Genomic DNA, 18,927 nt, shown 5'->3' with positions numbered 1-18,927 from the left:
TTTGGCATTTTCATTTGGCATTTTCTTTTCTTGTATATTATACTTCAAATGACACCTTTTCTCAACCGTGGTGTAGTGGTTTAGCACTCCACTTAGTAGTCAGTAGGTAAAAAATTACCCCAACAGGAAATTTAGTATAATTAAAAAAAAAAAAAAAAAAAAAAACAACAAAAAAAGAAAAGAAAACATGCAAGCCACCAGGATATGATAGTAAATTGTCTATCAAAAGTGAGTAGTTTTCTTAGTGGGGGTGGGAGTCAACAGACTTTGGCATTTTTTTTGAGTATTTTGGCATTTTTTGAGTCTTCCCCTGGCATTTTGTTGAAAAATAATCTGGCAACCCTGATAGGAATGTTTTCACAAGACGAAGGGACCATGGACCAGCTAGATATGATCGAATAACACATTTGTTTTCCGCAAGGTGATACTGACATATTCAATTGAATGCACAATGTTTCCATTTTCTTGAAAGCTTGAGTGCATTTAGTCTTGGTGAGCGTGCAGACGAACCCTTTCCTCACCAGTATTGCAAAGACTAAGACTAAGACAGGGGAGAGGCGCAGGGCAGGTCCACAACAAGCCAAGGCAAGGAAAGGCACAAAGTAGAGCTATTCATTTGTCACTTGTATTTATTCATTAAAGTCAAATATTTTGTTAGATTTGTGCCACAATCCCCCTCCCCCCTCCACTTGCGCATCTTTGTGGCTGGTACGTATCGCCACAAACAATCAAAGTGACAATTCGGACTTGAGTCTGAATAGTCCTCTGGGTCTGGACCTGGAGCTATTTATTTTGACTCCAATGTGTTTGCACAAACACAGGGGGGGGGGGGGGTCCAGTGCCTGCAGTAGGCATAGAATGGAACTGATATAAGAAGAGGAAGAGTTCAGAGGGTTTTGTCCATATCAGCAGATTGACTCCTGTCTACTGTAACACGACTATTCACTATCGAAGTGACTATTCTCACCCCCGGGATGCTAGTCTTCATAATAGTATAAAAAGTAGTCCACAATTGTTGTATGTTTAATCCAAAGGTTGTAATGCAGTAATTTGTTAATTTTCTTGTCACAAGTTGCACAATTAAAAAACAAAATCAATCAAATCCAAATCGCAAAAAGCCGGCGACGTTTTTTTCGGTAATCCAATCGGCCGGGGGGGGGGGGGGGGGGGGGTGAGAATAGAGGCAGCCATTCACTATCGGAAATATGTGTATTATCTTGTCCTGATCATATTTGGACATTGTGTAAAGTTGTTGGAAAAGCTTTCCCTTAAGGCCACAGTTTCTTTTGTTCCTTATGGAGGGTTTTAACTCTGTTCTTTTTAATTTCTAACTGGACTTCCAATGAACCATAGATTACACGTTTTGATAGTTACCATACTCACACCATTATTGTTTTTTCTATTTGCATCAATTTTATGAACATGTCAATAAATTAAAACAAATCAAAGTGACTAGGTATTGCTCAAATAGAGCAACACCTATCATAATGCAAGATAATCGCTCTAACAGGGCGACACCTAACATAGCACTAGATGTCGCTCCAGTATTTTGGTAAAAATGGAGTCACTTAATTAAAAGGAAAACATCTGTACGTCTTGTTTTTTCTTCTTCGAATATGCAACAGACATTCAAAATAACAAAATATAAATGGCATTCGAATTTTTAAAAATTTCTTATAGTAGACATGATTAAATCTCTCCACAAGTCAAGTGGATCTTTGGCATAGTAGTTAATTAAAAGCTATTTGACTCTGGACTGGTAGGTCCTGGGTTCAAATCCCCAATGGGGTTAACTTTTTTTTCAATTTCAATATTAATATTTCATTACTTCTATTTATTTTATTTTTTAAAACTTTTATATTAATTATTTTTCTCTTTAAAGTTTATTTATATTTATCTAACATTATTGTTCTTCATTTTCTTCTTTTTAACAAAATGAGGGTCACAACAGGAAACTACAAAAATTGATGCAATCAGTATCAGGGCAAACATTTCTGAGTGATACCTAGGACGATCTATGACAATTAATATCGCTCTAATTAAAAAAAAAAAAACCAAAACACCCACAAACACTATTTACACACACATACACACAAAACTATACTGCCACAGAAGACTTCCGAATAAATTGTTGATTGCACATGTGCAGTGGAGTTTGAGTCCGAATATCAATGGGAGACTATTCAGACTTGAGTCCGAATAGCTGCAGCCTAAAACTATGGCTTAAATTTACAATTTGATGTCTATCTACTAATTGCCTATGGTGACAATGTGAAGTGTTGTTATTTCGTGCCACATTTTTTTCACCTAATAGTCAAGAATTACTGTTGATAAGTTAACTCTTTCAGCGCTGAGGCTATATTCGAATTTCTGTCACAAAATAGCTGACACCTGATTGAGACAGCATGAGAATGACTAGCTAAGACAAAGCGACATTTGAATTTGGCGCAAAATCTCAATTAAAATACCCCCCCCCTATGGCCAATTGAATGTTATGATAAAAGAAATGATACCATTGGTTCAATTTATAGTACTTTTGTAGAAAATAAGATTGGATTACATTATTATTTTTGCCTTTCAAGACCGGCTGCACTTTGGCCAGTAGGACAGATTCTGCCCTGGTCGGACAGTGTGGCAATGGTGCTGGAAAAGTTAAGAAAGGTGATTTTTTTTTTTAATGATTGCCTGTGGGGAGCTTTTGGAATGTGAAGGGTTGGCAGGTCTGGACATATCTGACCAACATCATGTTGTCTCATTTTCGGAGAAGGGTGCAGTTGAGATTTTTCTGTCCACCCAGCAGTGAATGGGTAGCTGAGTCTGTTAGATTTGACTGAAAGTACTTTGTGATAGCTTACCGTCCTATCCAAAGGATAGCAAGCAATTGTTGTTGTCTGTTTCACATTATAGAAACCAGGATAAACTCCGGCTCCATGGGCTCAATGGCTCTGAAGGACTATTTTTTGCATCATCATGCTTTGGGAGGGAGGGGGTGAGGGGGGCATTGAGCTTGGTGAACTGTAACTTATGACCTTGATTTCTTTCATTCCGCCCCCTCCCCTCTATGTACATCCCGAGGCTAGGTCCCAGCTACCGTATTTGTAGACACTCCCTTATTAAAAAAAATTATAACAACAACAAAAACAAAACAACCCCCCCCCCCCAAAAAAAAAAACACAAAAAAAAAAAACAAAAAACCAAAAAAAAACCCCAAAAAAACAAAAAAAAACCCCAAAACCAAAAAAAAAAACAACAAAAAAACAAAAAACAACCACAAAAAACAAAAACAAAAAACAAACAATCATTCCAAACTATGCAATTGCTGATGAATTCCAAAAGTCATTGTGATTTTGGAAATAATTTTGTCACTTTTACTAAATAGAATTTCTCCACTTTCACTTCTGTTCCAAAATAGACATCACAATAAAATACCAGACATGTAAATAGTTATTTATTATTTCCATACAGCAGAGTGCAGAGAAGTTGTTCAGTAAAAAGGCAATTTGATTTGTAATGCTTTGACACACACAAAGCCTGGTGTACTTTTGATTGATTGACCTCTTTTTGTAAAGGCGAGGGCGTTGAATTAAATTGTCTTTTTACTGGATGTATTATGAACCTATTTTGTATTAACGACTTTATGTTTAGTTATCACATTGTTGTATAAGGATGTTATGTTGATGTAGTATTATAATGTTTCATTTGTATAATAATGTCACTGCATTATTGTTTCGCGCATTGAGCATCACCCAGAGAGAGAGAGAGAGAGAGAGAGAGAGAGAGAGAGAGAGAGAGAGAGAGAGAGAGAGAGAGAGGGAGGGAGGGAGGGAGAGAGAGAGAGAGAGAGAGAGAGAGAGAGAGAGTAAGGGAGTGTGTGTGTGTGTATGTATATCATATAATAATAATAATAATAATAATAATACATGACATTTATAACGCGCATTTTCATCACTGGGTGATGCTCAATGCGCGAAACAATAATACAGTGACATTATTATACAAATGAAACATTATACAAACTACATCAACATAATATTATCATTATACAACAATGTAATAACTAAACATAAATTCATTAATACAAGATATGTTATAATACATCCACATGCTATGTCAAATACGGAAATAATATAAAATAATGATATAATAACATAAACTAAATTAACATTCATATTGGGGTCAAATTACAAAGATGCATTAATCAAGATGTGTTTTAACAAAGAGATGGTGTTTTAACTTTGATTTAAATATTGATAAGGACTGCGCTTCTCTTATTCTTTTAGGAAGAGAGTTCCAGATGGAAGGTCCGACGTGACTGAACGATCTGCCGCCGTAATATATATGGGTAGTGATGTATTTGTAGGTATGTGTACATGCATTTATATAGTTCATTATTTATGAAGCGCCAACAAGCATTTACTATGGAAGTGGGTGCTATATAAATTTTCATTATTATTATTATTATTATTATTATTATTATTATTATTATTATTATTATTATTATTATTATTATTATTATTATTATTATTATTATTATTATTATTATTATTATCATTATTATTATTAATTATATATTTTCCAACTTGCTTTCTGTCTTTGTATTGGAACGAGATTACTTGGCTTTGCCATGTTCCTTGCTGGAGCCCTTGACTAAGTTGGAAAGAGTCAAATGCGTAGTATTAGTTTTGGGAAATTATTTTTTTTTCATTGTAAATCATATCTCTGTTATTTACTGTCAATTTTTTTTTTCAATATGTTTTGTAAGCATTAAACTCAAATTTTGAGTGTTCTTCTCAGTAGGTAACTGTGCTTGTCTCAGACTGAGATTATGGTCAGATGACTGCATTCTTTTTATAAGACTGGCTATTTATTAGTTCTTTTTGTTGTTGTTGTCCATGAGTGTCCCATTCGGTCTATTACTGTCATCTGGTCAGTTAAATGTCTGTTAAAACCATCTGCTTTAATTTAATAACATCAAGTTTCATCTGATTTTTTTTAAATCACCAGGTTAAATAAACTCAGATAACAGCTGGACAGGACCATGGCCTCACATATTGAAGACTGTCTTCAATCTTTACACAGTAATCTACAACGATCATCATATGTGATAGATCAGATCGAATTTGTCATAGAGGATATTAAGCGTGTTTTTCAGGAGGATATCACAGAAAAAGATTTAGGTATACTATCTTTATTTATTAAGATAAAATATACATTGATCAAGGACAACTTAGTAGAGTTATCCTTGACATTGACATAAAGTGCACTCACAAAAACTCCTCAAAGCTGTCTGTTTTATCAAGAGCACCATGTCAAGCAAAAGCACTCAGGAATCACAGGGCATGCCAGTACATTCCATACAGATTTGATGAGAAGTTGATTCTTGTATTTTTCTACTCATACCCTTCTATCGGCCATTCTCCCACCATTTTTTTTATCCTTTTAATTTTGTATTGTAACAGAGCGAATCAGTAATTGGAAAATTTGCTAGGCCTATGATTCATAGGGTTGGTGAGCTTAATATTGATGATACAAAAGATAGAATGCATGATTGATAAATAGTATGTGAACATCAAAATTATTTTTTTAAAAAATGGAATGCAAAGATCATAGCAATATTGAACTGAGGGAACTGAAATTATGAAAGTACACCAGTAACAATCGCATGTAGGGATAGATTTAAAAAAAATACTTTGTTTCCTGTCATGAAAAGGTATAGACAGTATTGATAATACCCATAATGTAAATGAAACATATGTGGGGGTATAATGATAAGATTAAAAATGAAATATTAACCTTATAACATTGTATTAAGGGTTGCTGAAGTCATGGACTATTAAATACCCTTTGAAAAAAAAGGAAGGCTCGGGTCAAATATTCTCAGATAAGATCATAACTATGATCATCATTTACATCATAAGCAATAAAAAATATATCAATTTAAAACTTATTCATCAAATTCATGTTTTAAATTATGGAGCTCCTTACAATTAAAATAACTTTGCCATATAATTGTAGAAGAATGCATACTGCTATCATCCATTCTTTTCTTCTTCAGACATTATTCACAAATTGATTTTAATGGAAAATATTGGTCTATCCCTTTTAGTTTTAGGCTGATAACCATCTTAGTAATCTTAAAATAAGGATTGATTGTTTTATTTTTTTCTTTGAACACTTTCTTACAGACTTGACATGTTCATTACTATTTGATAAAGAGAAAGGCATCATTCGTTTTCTTCATGAGACAGCTGCATCTGAAGAGGTAATCTTTTTTGTATTCTATACATTATATATATTTGCTCTTTTTTTGACACACCCTTAAAAATAACAATTTTAACAACTTATTATTAGGATTCTAATAGCTTTGTTGGTAGAGCACTTGCTTCACACGTAAAGTGACCGAGTTTGATCCCAGGTGCATTCAGGTTTTTTACCTCACTCCACCACCCATTAGTGAGTGGGTAGCCGAGTCTGTTAGATTTGGTGGAAATTACTTTGATATATATTAGCATCCTATCAAAAGGATAGCAAGCAATTGCTTTAGTCCAATTCATGCTATAGAAACTTGAATAAACTCCAGCTCCATGGGCCTTATGGCTCTGAAGGATTTCTATATTTTGTTTATAGATTTAAACTTAAATGTCAGAACTTACTTTTTAGAGAAAATGATAAGACAATCTTCAATAAAAGTAAGAGCATTTTTTTTATCACTTCCAGCTGCAAAATGCAAAAGCCAGTTGTCTCGATTTCCTTTGCATGCTCATTGAAAGGGTGGACAAGAAAGTTTTGCCTTTTTCAACTGATCTAAAGGTAACAGTTTAATCATATTATTGCATTGTCGAGTTTCAGTCCCAATTGTTAGTAATGTATATATTATCAGTTATTAGACATTGACTGCTTAGTTTTTAACTTCTTTTATTTGTTTTTGATGAAAGTTTGAATCATTAATCTACCTACCATTTTATATTGCCATTATGATGAGATGTTTTAGATAAGTTAAACAAAGTCTTATGTAAGTATGTGTGTGTGTGTGTGTGTGTGTGTGTGTGTGTGTGTGTGTGTATGTGTATGTATCATAATAACAATAATAATATAATAATAATAATAATAATAATAATAATAATAATAATAATATTTATAATAATTATAATAATAATACTTTACTGCATCCCAAAAAGGAAATTTTTTTGTAGAGACGTGTTATAATTTACATAGTAAAATAAATAGATAATGGAAATATGTCAAAATATAAAAATAAGGAGCAGTTTCACAGCCAACTTGTACTTTATATATGAATAATTTCAACACTGTAAAATAGTTAAAATTGTCATTGTAAAAACTGCAAAACAAATAAATTAAAAGTTACATTATTTGGTTGTAAAAATCGAAAATAATTATATAACTGATTATTGTTTGCTGTTAAAAAGCCTAATACTAGACAGCAGAAAAGATTTTCGATGTCTCTCTTGAAATAGAGAAAGGGTTACTACTCCTTCCTGACATAATAACTGGTCTTAATGGATTATGCTTGTTGTTTAATATTTAAGTTATTTTACTTTATAATACAAAATTTCTCATATAAAAGATCTACATTGTCAACATCCTTTATTTAGCATTTAAAGGATTTTTTAGATAATTGAATTTATTTTGTTCCTTTCCACTTCTCAGCAATTGCCTCCCCTAGCTGTTATACAAAACGACGAGACACTTTCAATTTCTGCTTCATAAAATAATATCCCTGGGGGTTTTATCAATTCTAGATTTTGAAAGTTTTGATAAAAAATAAGTACGTCTGCACATCTTATTTTCATGCGTTCATCCCACTTGAGTCTGTCATCAATAATTACACCAAGCTATTTGTAGTGAGGAACTCACTGGACAAATTAGTCCTTTAATTTTAATAGTTCTTAAAGTCAATCACTATCTCTTTTGTCTTGCTTATGTTAAGTTCTAGTTGGTGGGCATCCCACCAAGACAAAAATCTATCAATTTCTTAGCTATAAGCCACTTCGTTGCCATTTGTTATAGGCCTTGAAGAGCGGTGTCATTTGCAAACTTTATTAAAGATACACTCAGGTCTTGACTTCTATAGCCGTTTATGTATATCGTGAATAATCCCGGGGACACTACACAACCTTGAGGAGTAGCAGTATTTTTAGTTATGCAGGAAGACACATTTTGTCCTAATTGTGCTCTCTCAGTAAGAAATTCGAGCACCCAAGCAATTATACTTATTTAAATTCAGACAAGTCAATTTTTGAACAACCAACTGAGGTTACATTGCATTGAACGCTGAAGAAAAATCTGCGAAAAACAATCTACAATCGCTTCTAGTATGATCTATATGCCTGTAGATGTCGTTAGTAAACAGCAGAATAGCATTTTCTACATCCTGGTTTGTAAGCAAATTGATGACTATCACTCAATGGCATAAAGTGGTTCCTAATTTTATTAAGAAAAAGTTTTTCTAAATATTTCCTAACTATTAAAGTCAGTGCAACAGGTCTGAGATCGTTCATTGATTAAAATTTTTCTTTATTTTAGAGGGATCGAGGAGGGACATGTTAAAAATGTGTGTAAAAATGGGGGAAAGCTGATGGGCACATTCTCTTAAATTTTCCTTTCAACCCATCTGGCCCAGCAGTCTTCCTCTTGTTTAGTTTTGAAAATAGAAATCTCATTTCTTCTTCACAGACATCAATGGTCATTTCATCTCTCTTCCAAATCCCTGTTTGATTTATGTTTTTCATTTTCAATATCAACTTAGTTTGCTGTGTCACAACGTGAATAAAATTTGTTTAAAGACTCAATTTCAATGTCTTCTTGTATAATCGTGGGCTTTGGATTATAGTTGACAGCAGTTTTAAGACTCTGTCCTTTGTATCCCCGGAAGAAAAGCATTTTTTAATTATATTTTTGTACTTGTCTCTACAACTAGGAATTACTATTGATGAAATTATTATTATTATTATTATTATTATTATTATTATTATTATTATTATTATTATTATTATTATTATTATTATTATTATTAATATTATTATTATTATTAATATTATTAAATAGAATAAGCATTTACTGTTTTGAGAAATGCTATATGGATATTTAATGCTATTTTTCATAAAATATTCATTCATAAATTTCATTGATTGATCCTTGTTATTAAGCATCCCTATGACTTCAGGCATTCAGGTATGTAGTTGTAGAGTGGTCTAAAAGTTCCAGTTACTTTTCAAAACATTTCCTCAGAAGAGTAAATATTGACAGTTTTGAATCATTTCATCAATGATAATTCAAACAAGACAGTTTTTTCATTTTCCTATTTCATTCTTCTATTTTTTTTTAATTTTGAGACTTTATATAATTTTTGTACCTTTTTTTTAGGCATTCCATTATCCTGTTACACATATTTTGCATTTTCATTTCCTTCCCAGGACATCACACTGTCTGTTTATAGTCGTGATCGCTTTGCCAAAGTGAAAAATGCTTCCATATCTCTATTGGTTAAGGTAATATCATTTGCTTTTGCTCTATTGAAATGTATTCTCTAACTTGTAATTTGGCACACTAATAATTATAAATGACATTAGTAACAGGAATATTTGCTGTTTTGTCTGGGTGGGGTTCCTGGCCTCCCATAGTTGGCAGAGATGCACTTACTGTGTCTTCTATCCCCCTATATTTTTTCAATTTGCCTCTGTCTTTGTCTTGTTATAAGATTACTTGGTTTTGTCTTGGCCCTGGCCAGAATCCTTGGCTGGGGGGGGGGGGGGGGGGGGGGGAGGGGAACAGTCAAATGTATAGTTATTGTTTTGGGAAATGATATTTTTTCCCTTGTAAATCATCTCTCTGTTATCTTATATTTGTTGTTTTGAATTTATATTGTAAGTATTTGAGTGTAGTCCTTTTAGTGGGATCCTGTGCTTGTGTCTGGATGAGACTTTTAGTGATCTCAAACTATGCACAATGATAGTATGCTGTTGGAATCTACATCTCTTCCCTGTTTGAACCAATTCCCCTTTGTCTTACTTTTCTTGCGTACTTTCAATTATAATTTTAGAATTTTCTAACTGTCCTATTATCTTCCTTTTAAAATTATTATTGGCTATGATTAAATGTAAACTTTTCCAAGGAAATGAGGGGAAAAATAAGAGAGGGAAATTTTTCCATGCGCTTTTATGGTTGATTTGTCGGGTTTCATGATTATTTGGTCTCATTATAATTAATGTTTTACTGACTTGGTTTGAAATTTGATAAAAAAAAGAAGATAAAAAAACCCATCAAAATTCCACCCCATTTCTATTGTAATCATACCTTTCTAAAATATCCACAGCTGTTATACGTAACTGCGGGATCCTCCCACATAGAAGATCTTAAAGTGGATCAGCTCATTATAAAGTTTTTCACAGAACTTACAAAAGCCTCCAAGTTGTCTGCCTCAGGTAGATATTATAAGCCCATGGACAGTCCATCTTTAGTTGACCACCTGTTAAAAACCATAGTTTAATTGATTTTTTTTTTCAATTGTGATCTCATGGATTTTTTATTCACTGGTGTAAAATAGACCAAAACAAAGGAAAGTTGGTCATGCCACAAATGCAGTGGATGGCTTAAATGTCTACACGATGTTCTCATATTAACAAAAAATTGAAAATGGAAAGGCTTCGTATGGAAACAGTACAAACAATGGACATTTCATACACTATCATTTCATTCCTTCTCCAATCATACTAGAATACAAACGCTACAATTCTCATTACACTTTGTTTTATTTGTTTTCAACATTCTCTAACTAATTGATTTTCTGACGAAGGGTTTGCACTCCAAACATCCATTGTTCATACTGTTTCCATCCGAAGCTTTCCATTTTCACCTTTTTGTTAATATTTTTACAATCCCAGGTTTCAGGCAGTCCCCACTACTCTCTACTTTTCCCATGATGTTCTCCCATCCTGCGGAGTGAAATTTGAAATATCTCAATATTGACTACAAATTAAAAATTAATTTGTTCATCTGCTTTTATCTCTCTCTCTCTCTCTCTCTCTCTCTCTCTCTCTCTCTCTCTCTCTCTCTCTCTCTCTCTCTCTCTCTCTCTCTCTCTCTCAAAAAAAAAAAAAAAAAAAAGAATTGTCAACATTCCTCTATTTCTCTCTCTTTTACCATGAGAAAAATCCTCTATCTCCCAAGATTCCTCTATTTCTCTCTCTTTTACCATGAGAAAAAATCCTCTATCTCCCAATATATGTTGTACCCCTCAGTATTACTCTCTGTCCTTATGCTGGGATGAGATCATTTGGTTCTGCCTTAACGTTGGCTGTGATCCTTAGCCTTGAGGTGAACAGTCAAATTATCAAATGTTTATTGCTCAATCTCGGAGACGAGTCTTTTTCCCTTTTAAAATCAATCTTCCTGTAATATTACTTAAGGTTGTTAATATTGAAGTGGTTTTTATTGCATGTGAGTGTATTCCTATCAGCGGGGATCCTATTCTTGTGTTTGGATGTTATTTTTAGGAAATCTCAGACTAGATAATGGATAGATTGTAGCTGCAACCTCTTCTCATTTCCATTTGAAATAGTACCCTTTGTTTGCATGTTTCTTGTGTGCTTCTTCTTTTTCCACTTCTTCTCCTCCCTCTATTATTATTATTATTATTATTATTATTATTATTGTTATTATTATTATTATTATTATTATTATTATTATTATTATTATTATTATTATTATTATTATTATTATTATTATTATTATTATTGTTATTTATTTCTTTATTTTTAAAAACTTATTATTGTTGTCGCTGTTGCTGTTATTATTCTCTAATATTTTCCAAACAGTGAAAGCTAACATCTACAATCTCCTTGGAGTAATTGCCGAGGTCCATCCCAATTTATGAGAAAAATCCTCTATCTCCCAAGATTCCTCTATTTCTCTCTCTTTTACCATGAGAAAAATCCTCTATCTCCCAATATATGTTGTACCCTCAGTATTATCTCTGTCTTATGCGGGATGAGATCATTTGGTTCTGCCTTAACGTTGGCTGTGATCCTTAGCCTTGAGGTGAACAGTCAAATTATCAAATGTTTATTGCTCAATCTCGGAGACGAGTCTTTTTCCCTTTTAAAATCATCTTCCTGTAATATTACTTAAGGTTGTTAATATTGAAGTGGTTTTTATTGCATGTGAGTGTATTCCTATCAGCGGGGATCCTATTCTTGTGTTTGGATGTTATTTTTAGGAAATCTCAGACTAGATAATGGATAGATTGTAGTTGCAACTCTTCTCATTTCCATTTGAAATAGTACCCTTTGTTTGCATGTTTCTTGTGTGCTTCTTCTTTTTCCACTTCTTCTCCTCCCTCTATTATTATTATTATTATTATTATTATTATTATTATTATTGTTATTATTATTATTATTATTATTATTATTATTATTATTATTATTATTATTATTATTATTATTGTTATTTATTTCTTTATTTTTAAAAACTTATTATTGTTGTCGCTGTTGCTGTTATTATTCTCTAATATTTTCCAAACAGTGAAAGCTAACATCTACAATCTCCTTGGAGTAATTGCCGAGGTCCATCCCAATTTTATGATTGACTACTCTGAGCGATTGGTCGGCTTGTATATCAATGCATTGAAAGCAGAGGTAAATGGAGATGATAAGATCTAGCAGTTTGTAGACCTTTGTTAGTTGCTTAATTCTACGTGTAATGCATGCATATAATGTCAGCCTGATTTCATTCTCGGCTTAAATATCAACTAATTAACATTCCTAAGAATGCATTTCTTGTTCAAATCTGAATAAGACTCTAAAATTGATAGTATGTTATATTTTAAGATTTCCTGTTGTGTAATGTATTGGTCCAATTTATTGATAATTTTATTCACCTCAGATGATCAAGTAATGTTCAATTTAAAAAAAAAAATTTCTATCTTTGAGACAATACTTAAAGTTATGTTAATCACAGCTTTTATTTTCTATGATGCTTAAAGATGATGGGCAAGACAAAAAAGCCTGAACTTTCCATTGTAGCAGGATGTCTTGAAGGACTCACCTCATATATGCTCAACTTCACACAATCTGCAGATGAGGGTCAGATGTTTTTCATTGTTTTTTTGTTTTTTTCTTCTCCACCATGCCACTTTGATATTTTCTTTTTATTTCATGATGTAATGAGAGTTTTAAAAAATTGAATAAAATATTTTGGAAATGTAATGAAGCAACCAGCACTACGAGGGCTCTTTCATAATTAACCGAAAAATGCCTGTAAAATCCGCGTTTTTTATGCTATCAACAAAATTCTTGCACGTGTTCATACCTTGACTCGTCCTTCATTTCTCTATGTAACAGCCAAGTCTGTCGACACACTTCTGCCAACGCCGCACCATGGAATAGATACCCTCTCGGAAGAAATTTCCGTCAAGGTTTTGTTGCCATTTCCGCACATGGTCAACAAGCTCTTCATCGACATCAAAGCGCTTTCCTGCCAGCTCACGTTTCAGTGGCCCAAAGAGGTGATAATCAGATGGTGCGAGGTCTGGACTGTGTGGTGGGTGTGGCAAAATCTCCCATCCATATTTCTCTAGCCAACCTTGCGTCACTCGTGCTGTGTGGGGTGTAGCGTTGTCGTGTTGCAAAATGACCCCGTTGGTCAACTGCCCAGGGCGCTTTCTGCGAATGGCCTCCCTAAGCTTGTCAAGAGTTTGGCAGTACCTTGCAGCATTGATTGTTTCTCCAGGTTGTAAGGTTTCGAACAGAATAACACCACGACTGTCCCAGAAAACAGTTCCCATTATTTTCTTTGCTGACCGCATGACTTTGAATTTCTTTGCGACAGGTGAGGATGGATGTTTCCATGTCATCGAATCTTGCTTTGTTTCTGGGGTGCAATGGTGCAACCAAGTCTCATCACCGGTGACTATGCTGTCAAGAAAAGTCACATCGTACCCTAGAAAGTCTCCGCCGGCATTGGCAGTATGCCTGTGAACCCTGCGTGAGATCTTGCGTCTTCTCAAAAGTTCCCTGCAGATGTCCAATCTTTGTTCTTTATGATTGTCTGTCAATTGCTTAGGAACCAATCTTGCGCAGACTTTTCTGTAGCCAAGTTCATCAAATACAATTCTATGGGCAGAAGTTTCCGAAATTTCAAGACTGCTTGCGATTTCATGAAGTTTCAACTCCTGTCTTGACGAATAAGCTCATCAACTCGCTTCACATTGTCTTCTGACGTCGCAGTTATCAAACGCCCTCTCCCTTCCCTGTCTGTCAAGTCGAATGGCCGGCTTCAAACAAATTACACCAGTGATAGACTTGTGTACGGCTTATAACATGCTCACCATATACACTCTGAAGTTCTTTATGAATTTCGGTAGGATTCAGACTTTTGGCGTTCAAAAAACGTATGACAGCTCTGATTTCCTCCTTTGACCAAGTTTCAAGGTGGGCCGCCATCTTTAAAATCGTCTAGAAATTCATTGTGCAAAATGATGCACTTCATAATTTCTGGGAATATCCGTAAGGAAATAAGGAATATCATGTCGTTTACAGAATTAAAAAATCTCCACTGGTTGCTGAGCAATGGGCATTTTTCGGTTATTTCTGAAAGAGCCCTCGTAGAATTGATTTAGCATCAAGAAAGATGGATGGCAAGAGGGCGAGAAAGATAACAGGGTCGGTTATACAGACGGGTTTGTTAGGGACATGATGGTCACTTGTGATGATGAAATGATTGATAACAGAGAATCATAATCACAAAATTAATCCAGCAAGAGACCAATTGGTAAAGTTATATTTACATCATCATTTTATGATAATAATAATAATAATAATAATAATACTTTATTGCATCCCAAAAAGGAAATTTTTTGTACAGACGTGTTACAATTTACACATAAGATAAAAATACAATGGAAATAGGATGTATATATATAAAAAAGGAGCAGCTCTATAACCAGAGCTGCGCTTTATAATATGAATAATTTCAACACTGTAAAATAGTTAAAACTGTCACTATAAATTGAAAATTGAAAAGATTGCAAAACAAATAAATTAATAAATTAATATTTATTTTTTTAAAAAGTAAAAATGAGAAATAATTATATAAAATGATTATTGCTTGTTGTTATAAAGCCTAATACTGGACGGCAGAAAAGATTTTCGGTGTCTCTCTGTTTTCGTTGAAATAGAGAAAGGGCGGCCACTTCTTTCTGACATAATAATTGATGGTCTTAGTGGATGATACTGGTCATTTAATATTTTAGTTATTTTATTTATACAAAATTTCTCGTATAAAAGATCTACATCGTCAACATCATTTATATAGCGTTTAATGGATTTTTTAATATTTGAATTTATTTTGTTCCTTTCCACTGCTAAGCAATTGCCTCCCCAAGCTGTTATACAAAATGACAAAACACTTTCGATTACTGCTCTATAAAATAATGTGCAGAGGGTTTTATCTATTCTAAACTGAGAGAGTTTCGATAAAAAATATGTACGTCTGCACATCTTATGCCTAATTATTTTCAAGTGTTCATCCCACTTGAGCCTGTCATCAATTGTTACACCAAGGTATTTGTAGTGAGGAACTCGCTGGACGAATTGGTCCTTTAATTTTAACGGTTCTATCGGTTCCTTCACTCTCCTAAAGTCAATCACTAGCTCCTTTGTCTTGCTTATGTTAAGCTCTAGGTGGTGGGCATCACACCAAGACACAAATCTATCAATTTCTTGCCTATAAGCCACTTCGTTGCCATTTGTTATGAGGCCTTGAAGAGCGGTGTCATCTGCAAACTTTATTAAAGGTACACTCAGGTTTTGACTTCTACAGTCATTCGTGTATATTGTGAATAATACAGGGGACAATACACAACCTTGAGGAGCGCCAGTATTTGTAGTTATACAGGAAGATTTGTTTTGCCCTAATTGAACATATTGTGCTCTCTCCGTAAGAAATTCGAGCACCCAAGCAATTATATACTTGTTTAAATTCAGACTAGTCAATTTTTGAACAACCAACTGAGGTTGCATTGTATTGAACGCTGAAGAAAAATCTGCAAAAAGCAATCTGCAATAGCTCCTAGCGTGATCTAGATGCCTGTAGATGTTGTTTGTAAACAGCAAAATGGCATCCTCTACGCCACGTCCTGGTTTGTAAGCAAATTGATGACTATCACTCAATGGCATAAACTGATTCCTAATTTTAACAAGAACAAGTTTTTCTAAAGATTTCATGACTATTGAAGTCAGTGCAACAGGTCTGAGATCGTTCATAGTTTCAAGTTTTTCTTTTTTTGGAACAGGAATAATTTTCGAAGTTTTCCAAATTTCAGGGATTGAAACGCATTGGAGGGACCAGTTAAAAATATGTGTATAAATGGGGGAAAGCTGGTGGGCACATTCTTTTAATAGTTTTCCTTTCAATCCATCCGGCCCAGCAGCCTTCCTCTCGTTTAGTTTCGAAAATACGAATCTCTTTTCCTCTTCACTGACCTCAACAGCCATTTCATCTTCCAAAGCCCTGTCTAATTTATGTTTTTCATTTTCAATATCAAATTTGTTTGCTGTGTCGAAACGTGAATAAAATTTATTTAAAGTTTCAATTTTGATATCTTCTGATATAATCGTGGGCTTTGGATTATAGTTCACAGCAGTTTTAAGCCCCCGCCACGTGTCCCGTATATCCCCAGAAGAAAAGCATTTTTCAATTTTATTTTTGTACTTGTCTCTACAACTAGACATTACCCTCTTTATCTCTTTTTGTTTTGTTTTCAGATCTTTTTTGTTTCCACTAGTATAGAGAGTTTTCTTTTGGTTCAATAAAAGTTTTAGATCTTTTGTTATCCAAGGCTTGTTGTTAGGATAATATTTTATTTCTTTTTTACAAGACACTAGCTGTTCACAGAATTTTAAATACTCACTCACACAGTCATTCAGCTCATCCACACTATCACATGATTCGATAAAAACATTCCAGTCAGTGCATTCAAAACAACCACGCAAATCTTCACACACACTTCCGTTCCAGATCTGTACACTTTTCTTTACTGGTTTTACACGTTTAAAAACAGGGCGGTAGGTGGGGAGTAGCAAGAGCATGCAGTGGTCAGATAAACCTAATGGGGCACGGGGTAAACATTTATAACTATTTTTAATATTACACAGTTGGACAGACAAATTTAATGTTTTATTTTTTTCAAAAGGGAAAAAAATAACGATTTTTTTTCAATTAAAAACATTTTTTTTTTTAAAGTGAGGACGGAGTTGATAAGACAGCATTGGTGATTTCTGCTTACTTCTTAAATTTGTTTAAGGAATATTTTTATACCTCATTGGAATGCTTGGAAGATGACATCTTATGATTTTTAGGGTTTTTAAAATTTTTTTGAGCTCTTGTGAGAAGCGATGAGCTCTGAATACTGTTTCAATCAAGACTTTGTCAATTCTTTTCATTTTTTCTTTTATTTCCCACAGCACTGAATTTATTGAGAGAGAATTTATTTGGATTTATAGCTGATTGCTTTCTGCAGAACAATGACTACTAATCTTTAATATACAAATACAAATATTTTCAGTTTTTATATCCTATACTTTTTAGATTCAAAATACTCATATGAGATCTTCAAATACGTGAGAATGGCTATTGATCCAAAGGTTCCCTTTACGCGGTATGAAGTTCCTAGAGCAGGACTCAAACTCATAGCAAAGCACGCTGAACAGTTCAGGCCATACCTACTTGATGATTATCAAGTAAGTAGGACTTCTTTTTAAATTGATTATTCAATAGTAATAGTTGCATCATTGTCTCCCCTATTTTAAGGTATTGTATTAGTGTTGTATAAGAGTCTCAAATAATATCATTCTTTCATTATATATATACATATATATAAATATATATTTATATCACTTTTTCTAAAGGCACTATTTGAAAAGCTGGATAGTTGGTGTCGACACCACAATAGAGATTTGCTTCACATGGGATTAGCAGCTCTGACATCATTTTTAAAAGAGGTGAGCAAATTTAATGTCTTATAATTACAAAAATAAAATTTTAACCAGGAAGATTTTTTTCATTGCTAAGATGTTGTCAGTATGAATTATTTTCTATTCATCTCTTGTATTTTAAGTAATGTATTTAATATACTCTTTGATAAAAGGTTTGTTTTCACCAGTTGGAAAGGATTTCAAAATATAGAATGCAAATTCTGTTTTACTTTTTTTTTTCTGGAAGCTCAAAATAGTATTCAATCTCTGCAGATTTCAACTGCCCTCGTGGAAAGGGCTAAAGAGGGGACCAAAGAAGGTGCAATTTTTAAGGTTGGTTCTTTTTTAACATGCAAGATTTATCCACCAATCTCATTTATCCATTTTTAGTGGAATAAGAACTTATTAAATGTCTATGGAACCTCTTAATTGACATTTGCAATTCAGACTCTGTTACTAATAATGGTGCTTGTTGCTTGTATGTCTGCAAAGAGACAATTATATCTAATTACTGAATTTAATACAGATGAATTATTCAACGAACCAATGTGTTTTCTATTGTCACCTGTTAAAACAATCGGGAATAGTCACAAGTGCAAAATGAAAATCTTTATATGTGTCAAATTAGAAAGAAAAATATGAAATACAATCATCTAATAAATCTAATTGTCACACACATTTTATGTTATTTACGGATTGGAAATATTTGAATAAATGGTAACATTATTTTGCTGTCTCTTCTTTACACTCAGTTTTTTCTTCTGAACTTTCGCAACGTTATGAAAAACAAAGATTCCACCCCCAAGCATGTGTCCATGGCTGTCACAGGATATGGACTGCTCGCTGCGGTAAGTACATTGTGGCTCAATTTTTCCTTGTTGCATTGTCTTAACTTTTTTTTTGAAAGTCAAGCTGCAATGTTTGTGAACTGTTATCA

The 18,927-nt window shown here is 33.5% G+C and overlaps 1 protein-coding gene across 2 annotated transcripts in view; it reads left to right on the top strand.

The window, feature by feature from the left end:
* The first annotated feature begins 335 nt into the window (after positions 1–335).
* The window catches only part of LOC144972887 (DNA-dependent protein kinase catalytic subunit-like), a 108,187-nt gene continuing 89,595 nt past the window's right edge, over positions 336–18,927 (top strand). Inside the window, exons 1-13 of one of the 2 annotated variants that reach the window (XM_078914670.1) lie at positions 336–421; positions 4,281–4,360; positions 5,005–5,177; positions 6,186–6,262; positions 6,718–6,810; positions 9,435–9,509; positions 10,334–10,442; positions 12,541–12,653; positions 13,001–13,100; positions 17,605–17,756; positions 17,925–18,017; positions 18,264–18,323; positions 18,743–18,838. In XM_078914670.1, the coding sequence (XP_078770796.1) occupies positions 5,039–5,177; positions 6,186–6,262; positions 6,718–6,810; positions 9,435–9,509; positions 10,334–10,442; positions 12,541–12,653; positions 13,001–13,100; positions 17,605–17,756; positions 17,925–18,017; positions 18,264–18,323; positions 18,743–18,838 (1,107 nt within the window). In that variant the 5' untranslated portion in view covers positions 336–421; positions 4,281–4,360; positions 5,005–5,038. Of the gene's footprint in view, positions 603–4,280; positions 4,361–5,004; positions 5,178–6,185; positions 6,263–6,717; positions 6,811–9,434; positions 9,510–10,333; positions 10,443–12,540; positions 12,654–13,000; positions 13,101–17,604; positions 17,757–17,924; positions 18,018–18,263; positions 18,324–18,742; positions 18,839–18,927 lie in introns of both variants that reach the window. The other variant, XM_078914671.1, reaches the window with a different exon arrangement.

Source organism: Berghia stephanieae, chromosome 5, assembly GCF_034508935.2.
Source record: "Berghia stephanieae isolate SIO BIC M18660-M18661 chromosome 5, UCSD_Bste_1.3, whole genome shotgun sequence".
Lineage (NCBI taxonomy): Eukaryota > Metazoa > Mollusca > Gastropoda > Nudibranchia > Aeolidiidae > Berghia > Berghia stephanieae.
Note: the sequence above shows the minus strand (reverse complement) of the source record. Positions and strands in the feature narration are given on the sequence as shown.